Here is a 15,212-nt window from a genome sequence, read left to right as displayed (position 1 = left end):
ATGTAAGCTTAAATACAAAAACCAACTGAACTGATTATGAATGACACAAAAGATTTATGTTTAATGATTAACTTTTAGGACCATATGGGTGAAAGAACAAATTACTGTGTCAATATTCGAAGCCGCAGAAGTGGGACACTACTGAACATTAACAGAAACAATTCAGGAATGAATACCTTGCCTCAGTCAACATGTGACTTCCAGACATACAGTACTGTCACTGTATTGTTAAACATTATGCATTAATATGCCTAAAGAAGTGGTCTGCTATGCAAAGCAGACTTTTGATATAGCCAGGTACATGTAGAAAAAAGTTAAAAGATTAGAATCCTAGGCAGGTTATACATGGGTCGAATTCTGAACAAATTTTCTTTAGAAAATCTGAAGTTTTGTGCATTTTGTAATCCAATGTTGCCACCATTGATTTTGAAATTTGGCCTATCAAGCCCTCAATTTCACATGTTGCTACAGAAAAGAATTTTTGTGGCTGAGAATCTTCTTTTCTTTCTAGGTTACAGCTCATGCTCATTTCTTTTTTTATTATGTTTCTCGCTCGACTCTCCCATCAATTAGAAATTCACTCATTTTTAAAAAATTTCCAACATGCCCGATCACTCAAATTCGATGGCCACATGAAAGTCGGCTACTGCTGCGGCCCACTAATGTTATGAAAATTCTTAGTTACAATTTTTGAAAGAAAAGTCTTTCGGAATTTGACCTATGTATTGGCTAGGTTCAGTGTGCCCATTTTTCCCCACCTGGGGGGAGGGGGGTGTCATGCACAAACAGAGCATACGATACCAAAGCATAGCAAGTATAGATAGCACAATATTCTACAGTAGCTGTGTGGTTAGGCGGTTAACTAATTTGAATTCTAGCAGCTGTCATAACTTGATAACTTGAGAAACTGAAAAAAATTATTAATAGCTTATATTCCACAAATCAGTTGAATTTAGTGCTAAGAAACAGTCACTACTTGTATTTGCTTGCGGATCATGGGATACTGTTGCTGAGAACCTGCCATTGCTTGTTTTTGGCTCAGAAATCAGATTTGTTAGTGCAGAGAACCTGCCACTGCTTGTTTTTGGTTCAGAAATCAGATTTATTGGTGCTAAAAACCTGCCACTGATTGGTTTTGACTCAGAAATCAGATTTGTTGGTTCTAAAAACCTGCCACTGATTGTTTTTGGCTCAGAAATCAGATTTATTGGTTCTGAGAACCTGCCACTGCTTGGTTTGGCTCAGAAATCAGATTTGTTGGTGCTGAGAACCTGCCACTGCTTGTTTTTGGCTCAGAAATCACATTTATTGGTGCTGAGAACCTGCCACTGCTTGTTTTTGGCTCAGAAATCAGATTTGTTGGTGCTATGAACCTGCCACTGCTTGTTTTTGGCTCAGAAATCAGATTTATTGGTGCTAAGAACCTGCTACTACTTGTTTTTTACTCAGAAATCAGATTTGTTGGTGCTGGGAACCTGGCACTGCTTGTTTTTGTCTCAATCATCAGGTAGTTTTCATGCTGAGAACCCACCACTCCTTATCTTTGGCTCAGAGATCCAGTGGTATTGGTGCTAAAAAAACCTCCCACTGCTTGTGTTTGGCTCGTAGATTAAGTGGTTTTGCAACCCTGTAAGACATAAGCCTAAATGTGGGCCTCTACATAAGTGCAGTAGCTTTTATATCCTTTTCCCCACCCATACATGAATTCAAACAAGGAAACCTCCAAAACATTCTGCTAGAGTTGGAGCTTGCCCACTCTCTACTGCCTCATACATTCATATTAGTTCATCACTACCAGGTGATGGGCTTTCTTACTAACCAATAGGAATCTTTGGAGGAAGGCAGAAAGGAGCAGGCAGATTGTATCACAACCTAGAAGCATCAGAGGTTTGTTCGATCAAAATGGTCTGGCATTAAGATTTAGAGGAAGCAATAATTATTTAGAAGCACCTGTAAGTGTCTGCGCTTTATTCCTCCTAGCAGCTATTTTTTTTTTTAAGTGACAGCTTTGCTTTAAGGAGCCAGTTTTAGGGACAGGTTAAGTGATAAATTCTACAGAAGAAATGTATATAGGTAGGTTTAATTTAGGGTAAATAGTATGGCAAGGGAAGACTTAAAGCCAAATATCAGCCCTTCCTTCAGTGTTGAACAGTTGTACAGACTACCCTCCTGTACTGAAATTGTTTACTTTAATTTCAGCGCACACTGTGAGCTTCTCACACTGTACATTAGAAGGTACAGTAAGCTTCCAGAAATAGTACACACACACCTTTTTTAGTGCAATTTGGTTCATTAGACAGCACATTCAAATTAATGGACTTCCTTAACCCTGTAACGCCGGCACCTCCTGGCCCTTTAATGAGTTTGTGATGCGGGGAGATGGGGCAGATCGTGTGACACCACGGTCACATGATCGGAAAGGTGCCAATTGCAAGTAGTGATTGGGACCTTTCCTTGAGACGGAGGTAAATGTTTCAGGAGCATGCAGGGCACGCACTCACGGCACATGTTTGTTGCCTTTTTTGTATGCAAATATACAGCCACTTGGCATCAAGGTCTAGCCGCCAAAAGGCCGCATATTTGCATACTGTCTGCGTGCATCGGTTAAACTAACGTGTGGTAACACATGTGGGCTAATGCACTGCAATGATGTGAATGGGTCTAGATATAACTCGCCTCATTTTCAGGATGAAGAATATCCAGTATCATCTAGTTCATTTCCCAGCTTTACTGTCCCTGGCCCATAACTTTCATTCACTGGATTTTAGTTCTTTCAACCATAGAGGCTCAGCATCATACATAGGCATTACCTTGGACTGTCTGCATGCAAATACAACCTGTCAAGAAGTACAAACTCTTCCAAACTGACATCCACCCATCAAGGCATTTTGATATTTGTATAATTTTTCCCAAAGAGACAGCCTACAGCTTGCATCAGAGCTGAGGGTTCTTTGGAAGCTACATTGGGTGGATTCATGTGAGATGACCCCTATCCTGCATCCATCATACCTGACACTTGTATCAGCACCTGGGCAAGAGGGGAACTTGAGCCTCAACTAAGTGGATGTTTAACCATCTTGCATCTTATAGGACTTTAGTGCCTGCACCTAGAATTGCCTTAGCTTATAAGAAGTACATCATCACAGGAATACCCTTTCCCTTGCAAAAGACTTCTTCTCCCCAGCAGGAGAGAACTACAAAAGACACCCACTTCCTAGAAAAGGACTTCCTCACCCAAGAGGGAGGAGGAAAATAATATTTCCAGAACATTGCAGCCCTGCTTTATAAAAGTTGGTCAACCACTGATGACAAGTTCACTGTGGGGCTGCCCAGCTGACAAAATAGACAAGACTCTCTGTATCCACCCCTGACATAGAACTCTGAAGCCTCCTCAACAGAATAACTGGCAGGTAATGTCATAGTATCATTCCCTATGTGCAGTACTCAGCAAAACAAATCATAAAATAACACAAAATGCAGCAGGGCTGCTGGGAACACATTATTCATATTTGAGATTGGCTTGCTTAGTGTGGTCATCCCTAGTTGTAACGGAGCCGGACCCCGGACTGCACTAGGTATTTCCGTTAGACTCCCACTTCCCTGTCCGAACACAGATCCACGGACACCACTGCTGGCCATACAAGACGAGACAGCACCAGACTTGTATGAAAGACAGGAAATAGACTGCTTTATTTTAATATAGATACAAGATATATACGCAGGGCGGGGAAATAAACACCCAGACAGGAAAGACATCAGCAGGCCGTCCTATCAGGGGGAAAGGCTGCCGGAAACTTTACATCCCATAATAGTTTGTTCCCAAGCAAGACACACAATGGAACAATGGGATGCACCATGTGACCGTGAACAATGAACAACCCCCACACCAATATTAGAACATTTCACCCTGTACCCCTGACAGGCACAGGGTGACTTACACATAATAGGAACATGGGGAGCTGAGACAGGGGTCTCCCCACCTCTCCAAAGGGGGCTGTGTTCCATGGGCCCCCCACCCAAAGTCACTCCCGTCACATATCTCCCCTTTTGGCAGGAGACTAAACGCAGGAGTAAATCCCAGATGGATGGACTCCAAAGTTAGTATGTACTTCCAGTCCCCCAATGCCAACACCCACACAGTACCCCAAACAAATTGTCCCACACAAAGCATTACTCACCCAGCCATCCTCTGCCTCTCTCGTAGAACATACCCGCTGCTGGGGAGAAGTACGGACTGGTCCTTCTCCCTGAAGTCCTCTCAGCCACTGGAGAGATGACAGGATGGCTGGGCCGACTCCATCATGCTGTGGGGGATCTGGGCCGACTGCCCAGCATCCCTGGGGTATCCAGGTAGTGACTGTAGTCTCATCCACTTTGACTTTATGGACATCCCCCAGTGTTTGCAAAGTAAGGCTGACATCCTCTTGTCCCAATGCCAGACCCTTTTCTGGGGTTGTGTCAGTGGAGACCGAAGCCCCATCCATGGACATCAGCTCAAGCTGGCGTTGTGAGGTGCCGATTGCATCCTCTTCCTGTAGCTCCTGCGGTGCTGATTGTTGTGGTCAGAGGTCAACCACGCCATGCCCTGATGTCAGCTCTTCTTCTGGAGGCGTGCTGGCTGGTTCCTTCTCAGCAGAAAAGTCAATCAAATTCCCAGTCTCTGGAACTGGTGTCTGAGGATAGGGGTTCACCATCTCCTGTCCGTGGAACTCAGAAGATGTTATCAGTGCTGGGCAGAGTTCAGTAATGTTTGGCCCTGTTGCCAGCTCTTCTGCTGGAGGCTTACCAGGTTGTTTTTCCTCAGCAGAAAAGTCTATCAAATCCCCAGTCTCTGGAATGTCCACTGCCGATTCTTGGGCATGCTGCCGAACATGTTTTAGCAGTCGCCTATATGCCCTTTCCAGATGCAGTTCCTTCTTCAGCAGGTATTCCAGATCTGGTTCAAGCTCTGAGACCCCTGTGAGACCGAACATAGCCTCTCTGTCTTCTCGCAACTCCTCCAGGGTAGGTTCTCCTTCATTGCCAAACATAAAATGATCTGTAAGGCTCTCCCACAGCAATCCAGGGCCACCAAAGTCATATCCCTCAGGAGAGCATTCTATTGTCACACCTAAATATTCCTGCTCTGCGTACCATTGCAGAGCCCAATATCTGTTGTCCAGCTCTATCTCCTGCTGGACCAGCCTGTCCAACTCAGTCACCCATTGCTCCTGGGGTCGCTCTCCCAGGAATGGCATCTGTAACTTCCGATGGTCCCTGGCCCGTTCCCCTGGGGTTGGATAGCACTTGCCCTTGTCCATATCAGCAACCTGGAGGGCTCCTCTCCAAAGCACCTCCCAAATCCTCTGCCTGAGCTCCAGGTACTGATCTGTAGACACAGTCCTGGGGTATGTTGCAAGAACAGTCTGCAGCAGCCCCGGGGACTCTGATGCCAGGTCCATATCTCCACTGGGGTGACTGACGTCTCCTTTCCTGATCTTGAATCCCGGTGGTGGTTTGGACGTGTTCACAGCTTGGAAGCACAATCCCACCGCTGCCACCAATGTAACGGAACTGGACCCCGAACTGCACTAGGGTATTTCTGTTAGACTCCCGCTTCCCTGTCCGAACACAGATCCACGGACACCACCGCTGGCCATACAAGACGAGACAGCACCAGACTTGTATGAAAGACAGGAAATAGTCTGCTTTATTTTAACATAGATACAAGATATATGGCATAATGATTTTGCATGCTTGTTCTTCCATAATTTGTAGATTAGCCAAACTTAATTTACAGCCCCCTTCGTTCACAGCTGCTCAAATAAAGCTTTTGCCTAAAAGGGAAAGAACTATTTCCAATGAGTCAGCCGACACTTAGACCTCATTCACACTGGCATTCCTGCATCTAGAATTTAAACACACACGGCTATCTGTGAAGCATAAACAATTTCACTATCACAAGATCACGATTTTACTCTCTATAGATGTTCCTGTTTTAAAGCAGGTTTAGCCACATTTAGAGTTTGTAATCAAATCCTGGACGCAAGGAATTGTATTTTTTCTAAATGAAGCCAAACCAATCACACCTAAACGCAGGAAAATGCAGAGCCTGAATGGCACCATAGAGAAATCATTGCTATGCTTTTAGAAATGTCCTCTAAATGCATACTTATTTATTTAAGGTACTTATATAGCACTGTCAATTTACATAGCACTTTATATATAGCATACATCAGTCACTGCCTTCAAGGAGATTACAATCTAATGTCCCTAACTTACATTCATACATATACATACTAGGAACAATTTAGACAGGAGCCAATTAACTAACCAGCATATCTTTGGAGTGTGGGAGGAAACAGGAGTACCTGGAGGAAACCCATGCCGGCAGAGGGACAACATGCAAACTCCAGGCAGGTTGTGCCGTGGTTGTGGATGTGAACCAACAACTCTAGTGCTGCCAGGCGGAAGTGCTAACAACTATATAAATGCAGGTTTGGCAGTGTTGGTGAGAATGAGGCCTTAGACATGTATTCTGGGCAGCAGCATTAAAGCATAGGCATTGTGGAGTTATAAAGCAGGAAGCAGAGCCCAGTGTATGCCATACATAAATATAGATGACCCATGGTAAATTAACAAACTATACATACAAATAAACACACTGAAGGAATTATTTCCATTATTACAAACAGTAAATTCATAAGTATACCTAAAATAATAAGTCTTCAAGAAACGTACCAATATTATCTTTTTCTGGATATGTAATGTGTTGCTGTACCTGTAAGGTTATAATGCTGGCCATACACTAGTAGAATTTTGTTTGAAATGCTTTGTTTTGAGTATGTTCGATTTTCTAATCATTATTGAGGTCAAATCAACATTTGTCTTTGACTATAGTGACAAGAAGATTCGAAGGTGCAGGATGGAACTTTTTTCTCAATCGAACAACTTTCTAACCGTGTATATGGTTTTCATTCAGGAAATTATAATCATTCCAAAACCAAATGTTAAATGCAAATTCAATTTTGAAGTAATTTAAATAACATTCATCAAATCATCAAATGTACTGAGAATTTTCATTCGACTGTTCCCACGAAAATCACTAGTGGGTGGCCAGCTTTTGCGTGATGACAAGACTAACAAAAGTGATCATAGATATCTCTCCTTTATTTATTGATCCTTACTGAGCTGTGACCTTCTCTGTAACTGGGTCCTAAGGCTTGGTAACTATTACATGAATAGGTCTAGAAGAATAACATTGCAAAGATTTTACATTCCCTTAAACTGGAGTTAAAGTGTATCCAAATCCCAAAAATGTCATATATTACATCTTACCCATCTCATGTAGTGGCTGCATTGGTTGTCTTAATTTTTTTGTATTCCTTATTTTCACCTGGTAATGCTGCCAATAACACATTTCCGATTCCTGGGTGGCTATACTAATTTCTCCACTGTATCTGTGGAGGGAGCTATGGTTGCTACCCAGCTGTACTTCAGACATGTCTGCTTTCTTCATTGATGGGATTAGTAGTTTACATAGGATGAATAAGAGTATTTTGATTTCAGTCCTGCTGTTAGGATATGACGTTTTTTGACAAGATAAACACATAATTTCTGTACTTTCTGAAAATGATCTTAGCCTGAATAAAGAAAACTAATGCAGCCACCACATCTAAAAACTGGTAAGCTGCAATATATTACATTTTGGTTTTGGGTTTTCGAAACACTTTAATGTTTATATGCCCTTTACTGTATCATTATCATTTTATTTTTCTAATGCTTAAAAGTGAAATGTACTAGTTTGTGCTAGAGGCTTTTAACATGCTAACGCTCTCATTTGTTTATGTCTTTCTGTATTATCAAGTTCACAGTTTGGTTTATATCAATGTGTAAAAGAATGCATGTGACTTAGTATTGTTTGTTTAATATGGACATTAACCTTCTGTCATAGCTGACACCTCTTGGCTTTAGGTAAATAGCATTCTTCTTTGAAGTGCTGTAGTGTTGGCATCCTTAAAGTATTGGCGGGCTGTGAGAACACAATGCATTATCAAAAAAACCAGAGGACGTCTGTATAAAATTTAACGCATGTACATTTAATTTTTTGTCTTTCGGATTTCAGAGTTGCCAGTAACACTGTTTTACAACGCCTCACCAATCTTCTCTTCTACACAATTTCTGAAGGACAAGAGCGACTGCCGGTCAACAAGTTTATTAATGTAAGAGGCTGTAAGAATGTAAACATATGTGTAACCATCTGTAAATGAAGCACTAATACAAAACAGAGAACAGTTACACAATGCAGAATATAGAGCAGGGTTTCTCAACCAGGGTTCCATGGAACCCTAGGGTTCCTCCAGAGGTTGCTAGGGGTTCCTTGAGCAATCAGCAATTTTTGCCTCTCAGGTACGTTCCCACTGACACCACTGATCTTTTTAGTAATCTGTAAGGGTGTAATTCTTCCTAATGACCACGAGTGTAAGGAGGATTCTTACCTCTAACTATCACACTAATGTATCATGAATTGTAGATAAAGCCATGTTTAGCAAGGGTTCCCTGAGACCGGAAAGTTATGTCAAGGGTCCTCTGCATTGAAAAGGTTGAGAAAGGCTGATATAGAGCATAGCATTTCATGGGCAGGAACAGTATGAAAACTCCATACATGTGGTGTATGCTTGATATACATTGGGAAAGTGTGACTTACTCAATGGACTGAAGTAGTTTTTCATGTTAACATCAGGAGCATGTGACTCAGCACAGGTTCTTGACTATTCGCCTGTTGCTGTCACATGTAGGTAGGAGAGTCCTCATCCATGTGTAAGCTCAACTGAAGGTCACAAGCACTGGAGTGCAAGAGACATTGGAGGCACAAAGTCTAGAACTGGCACTAGAATGTGATGCCTAAAGCTGCCAGACCATCAAAAAAGCAAGGTAGGAAGAGATAAAATGTCTGTAACATTAGAGGTAACAGATCGGCTTTGCGTGTCATTACCAATATATGCAAGAGATCAGCTCTGCAGCTGATCTATGACATTGAGCTTGTTACAGGCAGGAGGGCATTCCAGAGGACACATGAGAAAGGAGAGTAGGTTTTTGAAAGTAGATGAATAGAAATTGGACCGTGTGGACTGTGGCTGCTGCCAGAGGAAGAGGGTGACAGATATGGGAGTGAAAGTTAGATAGCAAAGAGCCAAAATATGGGGAATTATCCCCAGAATTTAGAAGAAGCAGGAGGTGAGGAAATAAGATGGCAATTTGATTTATATGATCGCATATGCCCCAGTGTGCTGCATATTATGTCAGCATATGGGCTCAGAATTAGCAAGAGGTGATGTGTTCAGTAATGGGGAGAGGGCAGGTGTGAGAGTGATATATACAGGGAGGAACAGAAGTATTTGAACACCCTGCAATTTTGCAAGTTCTCCCACTTAGAAATCATGGAGGGGTCTGAAATTCACATTGTAGGTGCATTCCCACTCTGAGAGACAGAATTAAAAAAGAAATTCAGGAAATCACATTGTATGATTTTTAAAGAATTTATTTGTCTTGCACTGCTGAACATAAGTGTCAGGGATCGCGGCTCCGGAATCAGGGATCGTGGCATCTCCCCCCGTGCATGCGCACTGGTGGCAGATCACGCCGGGACACAGGCACTAGGTCCCGGCGAGCCGCAGCTGACAGGACGCCGCGCATGCGCAGTAGGAGCCGCGGGCGAGCCTCAGGCGTCCAATGACAGCCGGGGGCGCGTCCTAGCCGGCCAATGACAGTGCAGGGCGCACTATTTAAAGATGCCCTGCACTGTCACAGATTGCCGCAAGGTCTATCTGTGATCCTGAGTTCCTGCACCCGTTCTAGTGATCCTGATTGACCCTGACTACGCTGCCTTCTCCTGTGATTGACCCGGATTGCCCTGACTACGCTGCCTTCTCCTGTGATTGACCCGGATTGCCCTGACTACTCTGCCTTCTCCTATTCTGACCCCCGGCTTGCCTGACCATTCTACGGACTGACTTACCCTGCTGATCCTGCGTGTGACCTGACTACTCTTTGCCCGCCGATTCGGTACTCCGCTTACCCCCACGGGACCACGATCCGTTACCACCCTGCTGGGGTCGCCATCCTCTTCACATCTGGCTCTCCCGGTAACTGCATATGTCCCCGGGGGCCTCCTCAGCCACTGGTGGGCCTGCTCAGAGGTTGTGACCTGGCCCAGGACTGTTACAAGTCCATCCCCACCATCAGGGGCCCTGGTGAAAGCACAGCCCGGGCTTAGACCCCATGCTCTGGGTAGGTCTGTCAGTTGGCAGCCTGAGGCACCACCTGGCGGATCATAACAATAAGTATTTGAACACCTAAGAAACAGCAAGAATTCTGGCTCTCAAAGACCTGTTACTGTGCCTTTAAAAAGTCCACCTCTACTACACTCATTAATCTAACTTAGTATCACCTGTCTGAGCTCTTTAAAGACACCTGTCCACCCCAAAGTCAGTCAGACGCCAACTACTACCATGGGCAAGACAAAAGAGCTGTCAAAAGACACCAGATACAAAATTGTGGACCTCCACAAGGCTGGAAAGGGCTTTGGGGCAATTGCCAAGCAGCTTGGTGAAAATAGATCAACTGTTGGAGCAATTGTTAGAAAATGGAAGAGACTAAAGACGACTGTCAGTCTCCCTCGGACTTTGGCTCCATGCAAGATCTCACCTCGTGGGGTATCACTGATGATAAGAAAGGTGAGGAATCAGCCCAGAACTACAAGGGAGGAGCTGGTCAATGACATGAAGAGAGCTGGGACCACAGTTTCAAATGTCACTGTCGGTAGAACACTACGCCGTCATGGTTTCAAATCATGCATTGCACGGAAGGTTCCCCTGCTCAAGTCACCACATGTCCAGGCCCGTCTGAAGTTTGCCAATGACCATCTGGATGATTCAGAGGAGGCATGGGAGAAAGTCATGTGGTCAGATGAGACCAAAGTTGAACTGTTTGGTCTAAACTTCACTCGTGTTTGAAGGAAAAAGAAGGATGAGTTGCATCCCAAGAACACAATCCCTACTGTGAAGCTTGGGGGTGGTAACATCATGTTTTGGGGGTGCTTTTCTGAGAAGGGGACAGGACGACTGCACTGTATTAAGGAGAGGATGAATGGGGCCATTTATTGTGAGATTTTGAGCAACAACCTCCTTCCCTCAGTCAGAGCATTGAAGATGGGTCGTGGCTGGGTCTTCAAACATGACAACGACCCGAAGCACACAGCCAGGATAACCAAGCAGTGGGTCCGTAAGAAGCATATCAAGGTTCTGAAGTGGCCTAGCCAGTCTCCAGACCTAAATCCAATAGAACATCTTTGGAGGGAGCTGAAACTCCGTGTTGCTCAGCGACAGCCTCGAAACCTGACAGATCTAGAGGAGATCTGTGTGGAGGAGTGGGCCAAAATCCCTGTTACAGTGTGTGCAAACCTGGTCAAGAACTACAGGAAATATTTGACCTCTGTAATTGCAAACAAAGGCTTCTGTACCAAATATTAACACTGATTTTCTCAGGTGTTCAAATACTTATGTTCAGCAGTGCAAGACAAATAAATTCTTTAAAAATCATACAATGTGATTTCCTGAAATTATTTTAAAATTCTGTCTCTCAGAGTGGGAATGCACCTACAATGTGAATTTCAGACCCCTCCACAATTTCTAAGTGGGAGAACTTGCAAAATCGCAGGGTGTTCAAATGCTTCTGTTCCTCACTGTATATATATATATATGGGGTGTGACAATTTAATTTCTGAAATGCCCATGGCATAGCAATACGGTGGGTAGTCAGACATCCATTCACGCATGAGTGGATAGTGTTCTGTAGAGCTTACCAGCTGTCCAGCTTACACTGCTGTTCAGAGACTTTGCTCAGCTTTACTACTACTGTCACTACTAGCTACAAGGAGAAGTCTTTCATCTGCTTCCAGCAAGGACTTCACCTAAAGCTCAACCAGAGATCACAGAGAGTCCTTCGTTGTAAATAGTTCTATTCTTGGAGTATCCCACTAAATCCTTCTTTCCCTATCCAAGTTCTCTAGACTGATCATTTAAGACAACAAGCAAAAGAGTGTGTGCAACTGGCTGTGAAGCCACCTTGTGCCTGGCTGTTAGACAAAAGTGGGGAAGACCTGGGCAATATCCTAGCAGCCCTTACAGGAATAGTGCTACACAATTATTTAAGAACCAATCAGATAAAAATGAAAAGTAAAATTTTACACTAAAGCTGGCCATACACTAAATGCCGGTTTACATATATGCAGATTGGATACGATTTGAACCACATCCAATCCGCATGACATGTAAAAAAACATTGCTTCCTATGGTGCCTATTCACATATGTCCAGTACACTGGCAGTGCGGTTTCAATGCAGTTTTTGAAATAGAGTCCTGTACAATTTCTAAGCAGGGTGGATTGGTTCAGGTGTGGATTACAGGCTATTGACTTCTATGGGAATTGTTCCTAAACCACAAATGTGTGAATAGGTTAAAATCCTGAGCTAATCCTGTCCTGAAGCTGATGTAAACCTGACATGAACCGCTGAACAACTAGCTGTGAAACTTGAGCTTCAATCCGCACCACGCATGTGTGAATCAGCATTCTAATAGAATTTCAGTTTTAAGAGCTTTCATTCAATTTTCTAATTGTGAGAGGGGTCAAATCAATATTCTTTTTCATCCACAGTGAAAATTCAAAGGAGCAGTATGGAAAATGTTTCTCAAACGAATTTCTAAAAGTGAATATGGTTTTTGTTTGGGAAAGTCCATTCACTCCAAAATTAAATGTTAAAGCAAATGTTTTTAGAAGTACTTTCAAACGACACTCGTCATGTCATCAAATGTACTGATGGTAATTTTTCTACTAATGTTCATAGGAACATTTGTTTGAAATTCTACTACTGTATGGCCAGCTTAAGACAGACCAGAGCCATAAAGATGACTTCAGCTCTCTGACCAAACAAGACAAAATGATGGAAACATCTGTCTCAATACCATCGATATAAGTTTTACAGTTGTAGGTAAAGCCTCTTACTCACAATGAGAATGATTGTCCTTTGTTATGCATGCTAGTCACATATTGAAAACGAAGAGGTTACTAAAGTTACAAAAATTCTCTTAAGGCAGAATACAGCTTCGGAAGTGATGTAATGTATTGTATTGTATTGTAATGTATTCTTTCATTTCTGACCATGCATGGTCTTGGTCACTTGAGTTTTTACGGAGGAATACTGTACTGATTAACTGAAAATCATTTGTTCTGTTATCGTACGAGAAAATTTTTCATGCTTGTCCCTTCAGATAATTTCACCTGAATCTGTGTACTAATGATCAGATTATTGGACGTTTTCTCTAAAAGCGGTATTTTTAGTCCGATTTTCTCATTTTGTGTACTAGGCTTAAGTCAATAGGCCATTGGTGCTAATCCAGAGGATTGCAGGATGACAGTTACTGATAGACAAAAAGGCAGTGGTTATATTAACCTCCCTGGCGGTATTCCCAAGTGTAGCTCGGGGTAGAGTTTCAGTACCAAAAGCGGTAACCCCGAGTTACACTCCGGCTTACCATGCAGCGTTGCTCAGGGAGTCCCTGCAGCGCTTACCTTGTCCTTCGCTACCGCGATGCGTCCCCTGCAGCGTCCCCGGCCATCTCCTCCGGCCGATGCTGGCATCCGGCTTCCGTGTTCCGGTCCCTGTGGCGTCGGGACATACGGGCGCAAATTTGAAATTTTTTTTAAAATGTCATTTTTTTTTTAAATGATTATTACATAGTAAAACATTGCTGTTTCAAAACATTTCACATACATTTTGTTCCTAGTGCTTTGTCCTGTCCCCTGCCTGCATTTTGACTGTTCTTTCTGCCTGGAAACTTAGAAAAGTCCATGGCGTCCAAAAAGCATCCCTGTATGTCAAAAGCAGTTTTAGACCAGCTAGAGAACAGCGATAGTAAATCAGAACCACTTGCAGAATTGAGTGATAATGATTCGTGGGGAAATTCCTCATCAGACACTGAAAACGATTTTGCGACTTTGCTCAGCGATGTGCGAACTTGGCGCTATATTTCAAATTTCAGTGTTTTTGGTTTGATTATATTATTTAATTAAATTTATTATTATTATATTATTATTTTTTATGATTATTTATTAAATTATAATTTATGATTTTGTGTTTCAAGTTTTATCATATCCGGAATGTTTACTAGACTCTTGTTCGGACAGATTTCAGTGAGTTATTCCTAAATATTACAGCCTACAATAAAAAAAAAATACATATTTCCATGCAAAAAAATGGTACCGCTTTCAGCACCAAAAATCTGAAATAATCATACCGCCGAGGAGGTTAATCAATGTATAATTGGTGATAATAAAGAGCATTACAGGATGACCATTGTAGGCAGACAGACAGCAGGGAAGTGTTTAAATTATTGTACTATTTGTGATAATACAGTGGATTGCAAGATGATAGTTGCAGAAAGACAGCAAGGCAGTGGTCAAAATGATGTATCATTGATCATAATACAGAAGCTGGCAGGATGTCATTTACAGACAGACAGTCAGACAGTTGCAGACAGACAGATAGACAACAATGCAGTGGTTAAATAATGTACCTGTGAAGGAACAGGGACAAAATAATGGAAGATGACAACATGATCTGGTGCCATGTTAAACTGCCATAACACATACATTCAAATTATCACTTGGAAAGATGCTTTCATCCCTTGGCATAAAAGATAAATGTGATATGAAACATACAAAAAAATCTCCCCCTTATCCATTATCACCCCAGCAAAAATGTACTCCCCCTCCTTAATTTGAACTTACCAGACCTCAAAAACAGCGGTGCTCAGTAGAGTGAATCTGGTCTTCATAGGCTCCCCTCACCTGTGTGTAAGCAGGTGCAGTCTACTTTCTCTACTGCAGGTTGTACTCAAAAGCAGCAGCCTTGCAGAGGGAGAGGAACTCAAGAGGAACATGGTTTTCTGGGTCATTGGGGAAGCTATCTGGTTGAATGCATGTGCTGGCCATCTTGGGTCAGGCAGAGTCTATTTAAGACTGTCAGGGACAGTGGATAGTGGTAGGGAGAGGTTCCAGATGAGTAGGGAAAGGGTAGGGACAAGCCATCCTTTCTGGAAGGTTCCCATTTGGACTGGCCAGGCTGCATTTGCATTTGCTGAATAACATTCAGTTATTTGGTATAACTGAATGTG

At 42.8% G+C, this 15,212-nt stretch overlaps 1 protein-coding gene across 2 annotated transcripts in view; it reads left to right on the top strand.

Moving 5' to 3' along the window:
• GLS2 (glutaminase 2) overlaps window positions 1-15,212 on the top strand; it is a 94,735-nt gene that overhangs the window by 18,732 nt on the left and 60,791 nt on the right. The window contains exon 2 of one of the 2 annotated variants that reach the window (XM_089680381.1): window positions 8,105-8,201. The exons of the other annotated variant lie outside the window; for it this stretch is intronic. Coding sequence (XP_089536507.1) covers window positions 8,105-8,201 — 97 coding nt within the window. The remainder of the gene's footprint in view (window positions 1-8,104; window positions 8,202-15,212) is intronic. 2 annotated transcript variants of the gene reach the window in all.

The sequence above is a fragment of the Staurois parvus genome, unplaced genomic scaffold (genome assembly GCF_062004578.1).
Source record: "Staurois parvus isolate SC_StPar_1 unplaced genomic scaffold, SC_StPar_1.0 ptg000017l, whole genome shotgun sequence".
NCBI classification, from domain to species: domain Eukaryota; kingdom Metazoa; phylum Chordata; class Amphibia; order Anura; family Ranidae; genus Staurois; species Staurois parvus.
The sequence above is the reverse complement of the archived record's forward strand: the minus strand, read 5'-3'. Positions and strand labels throughout refer to the sequence as shown.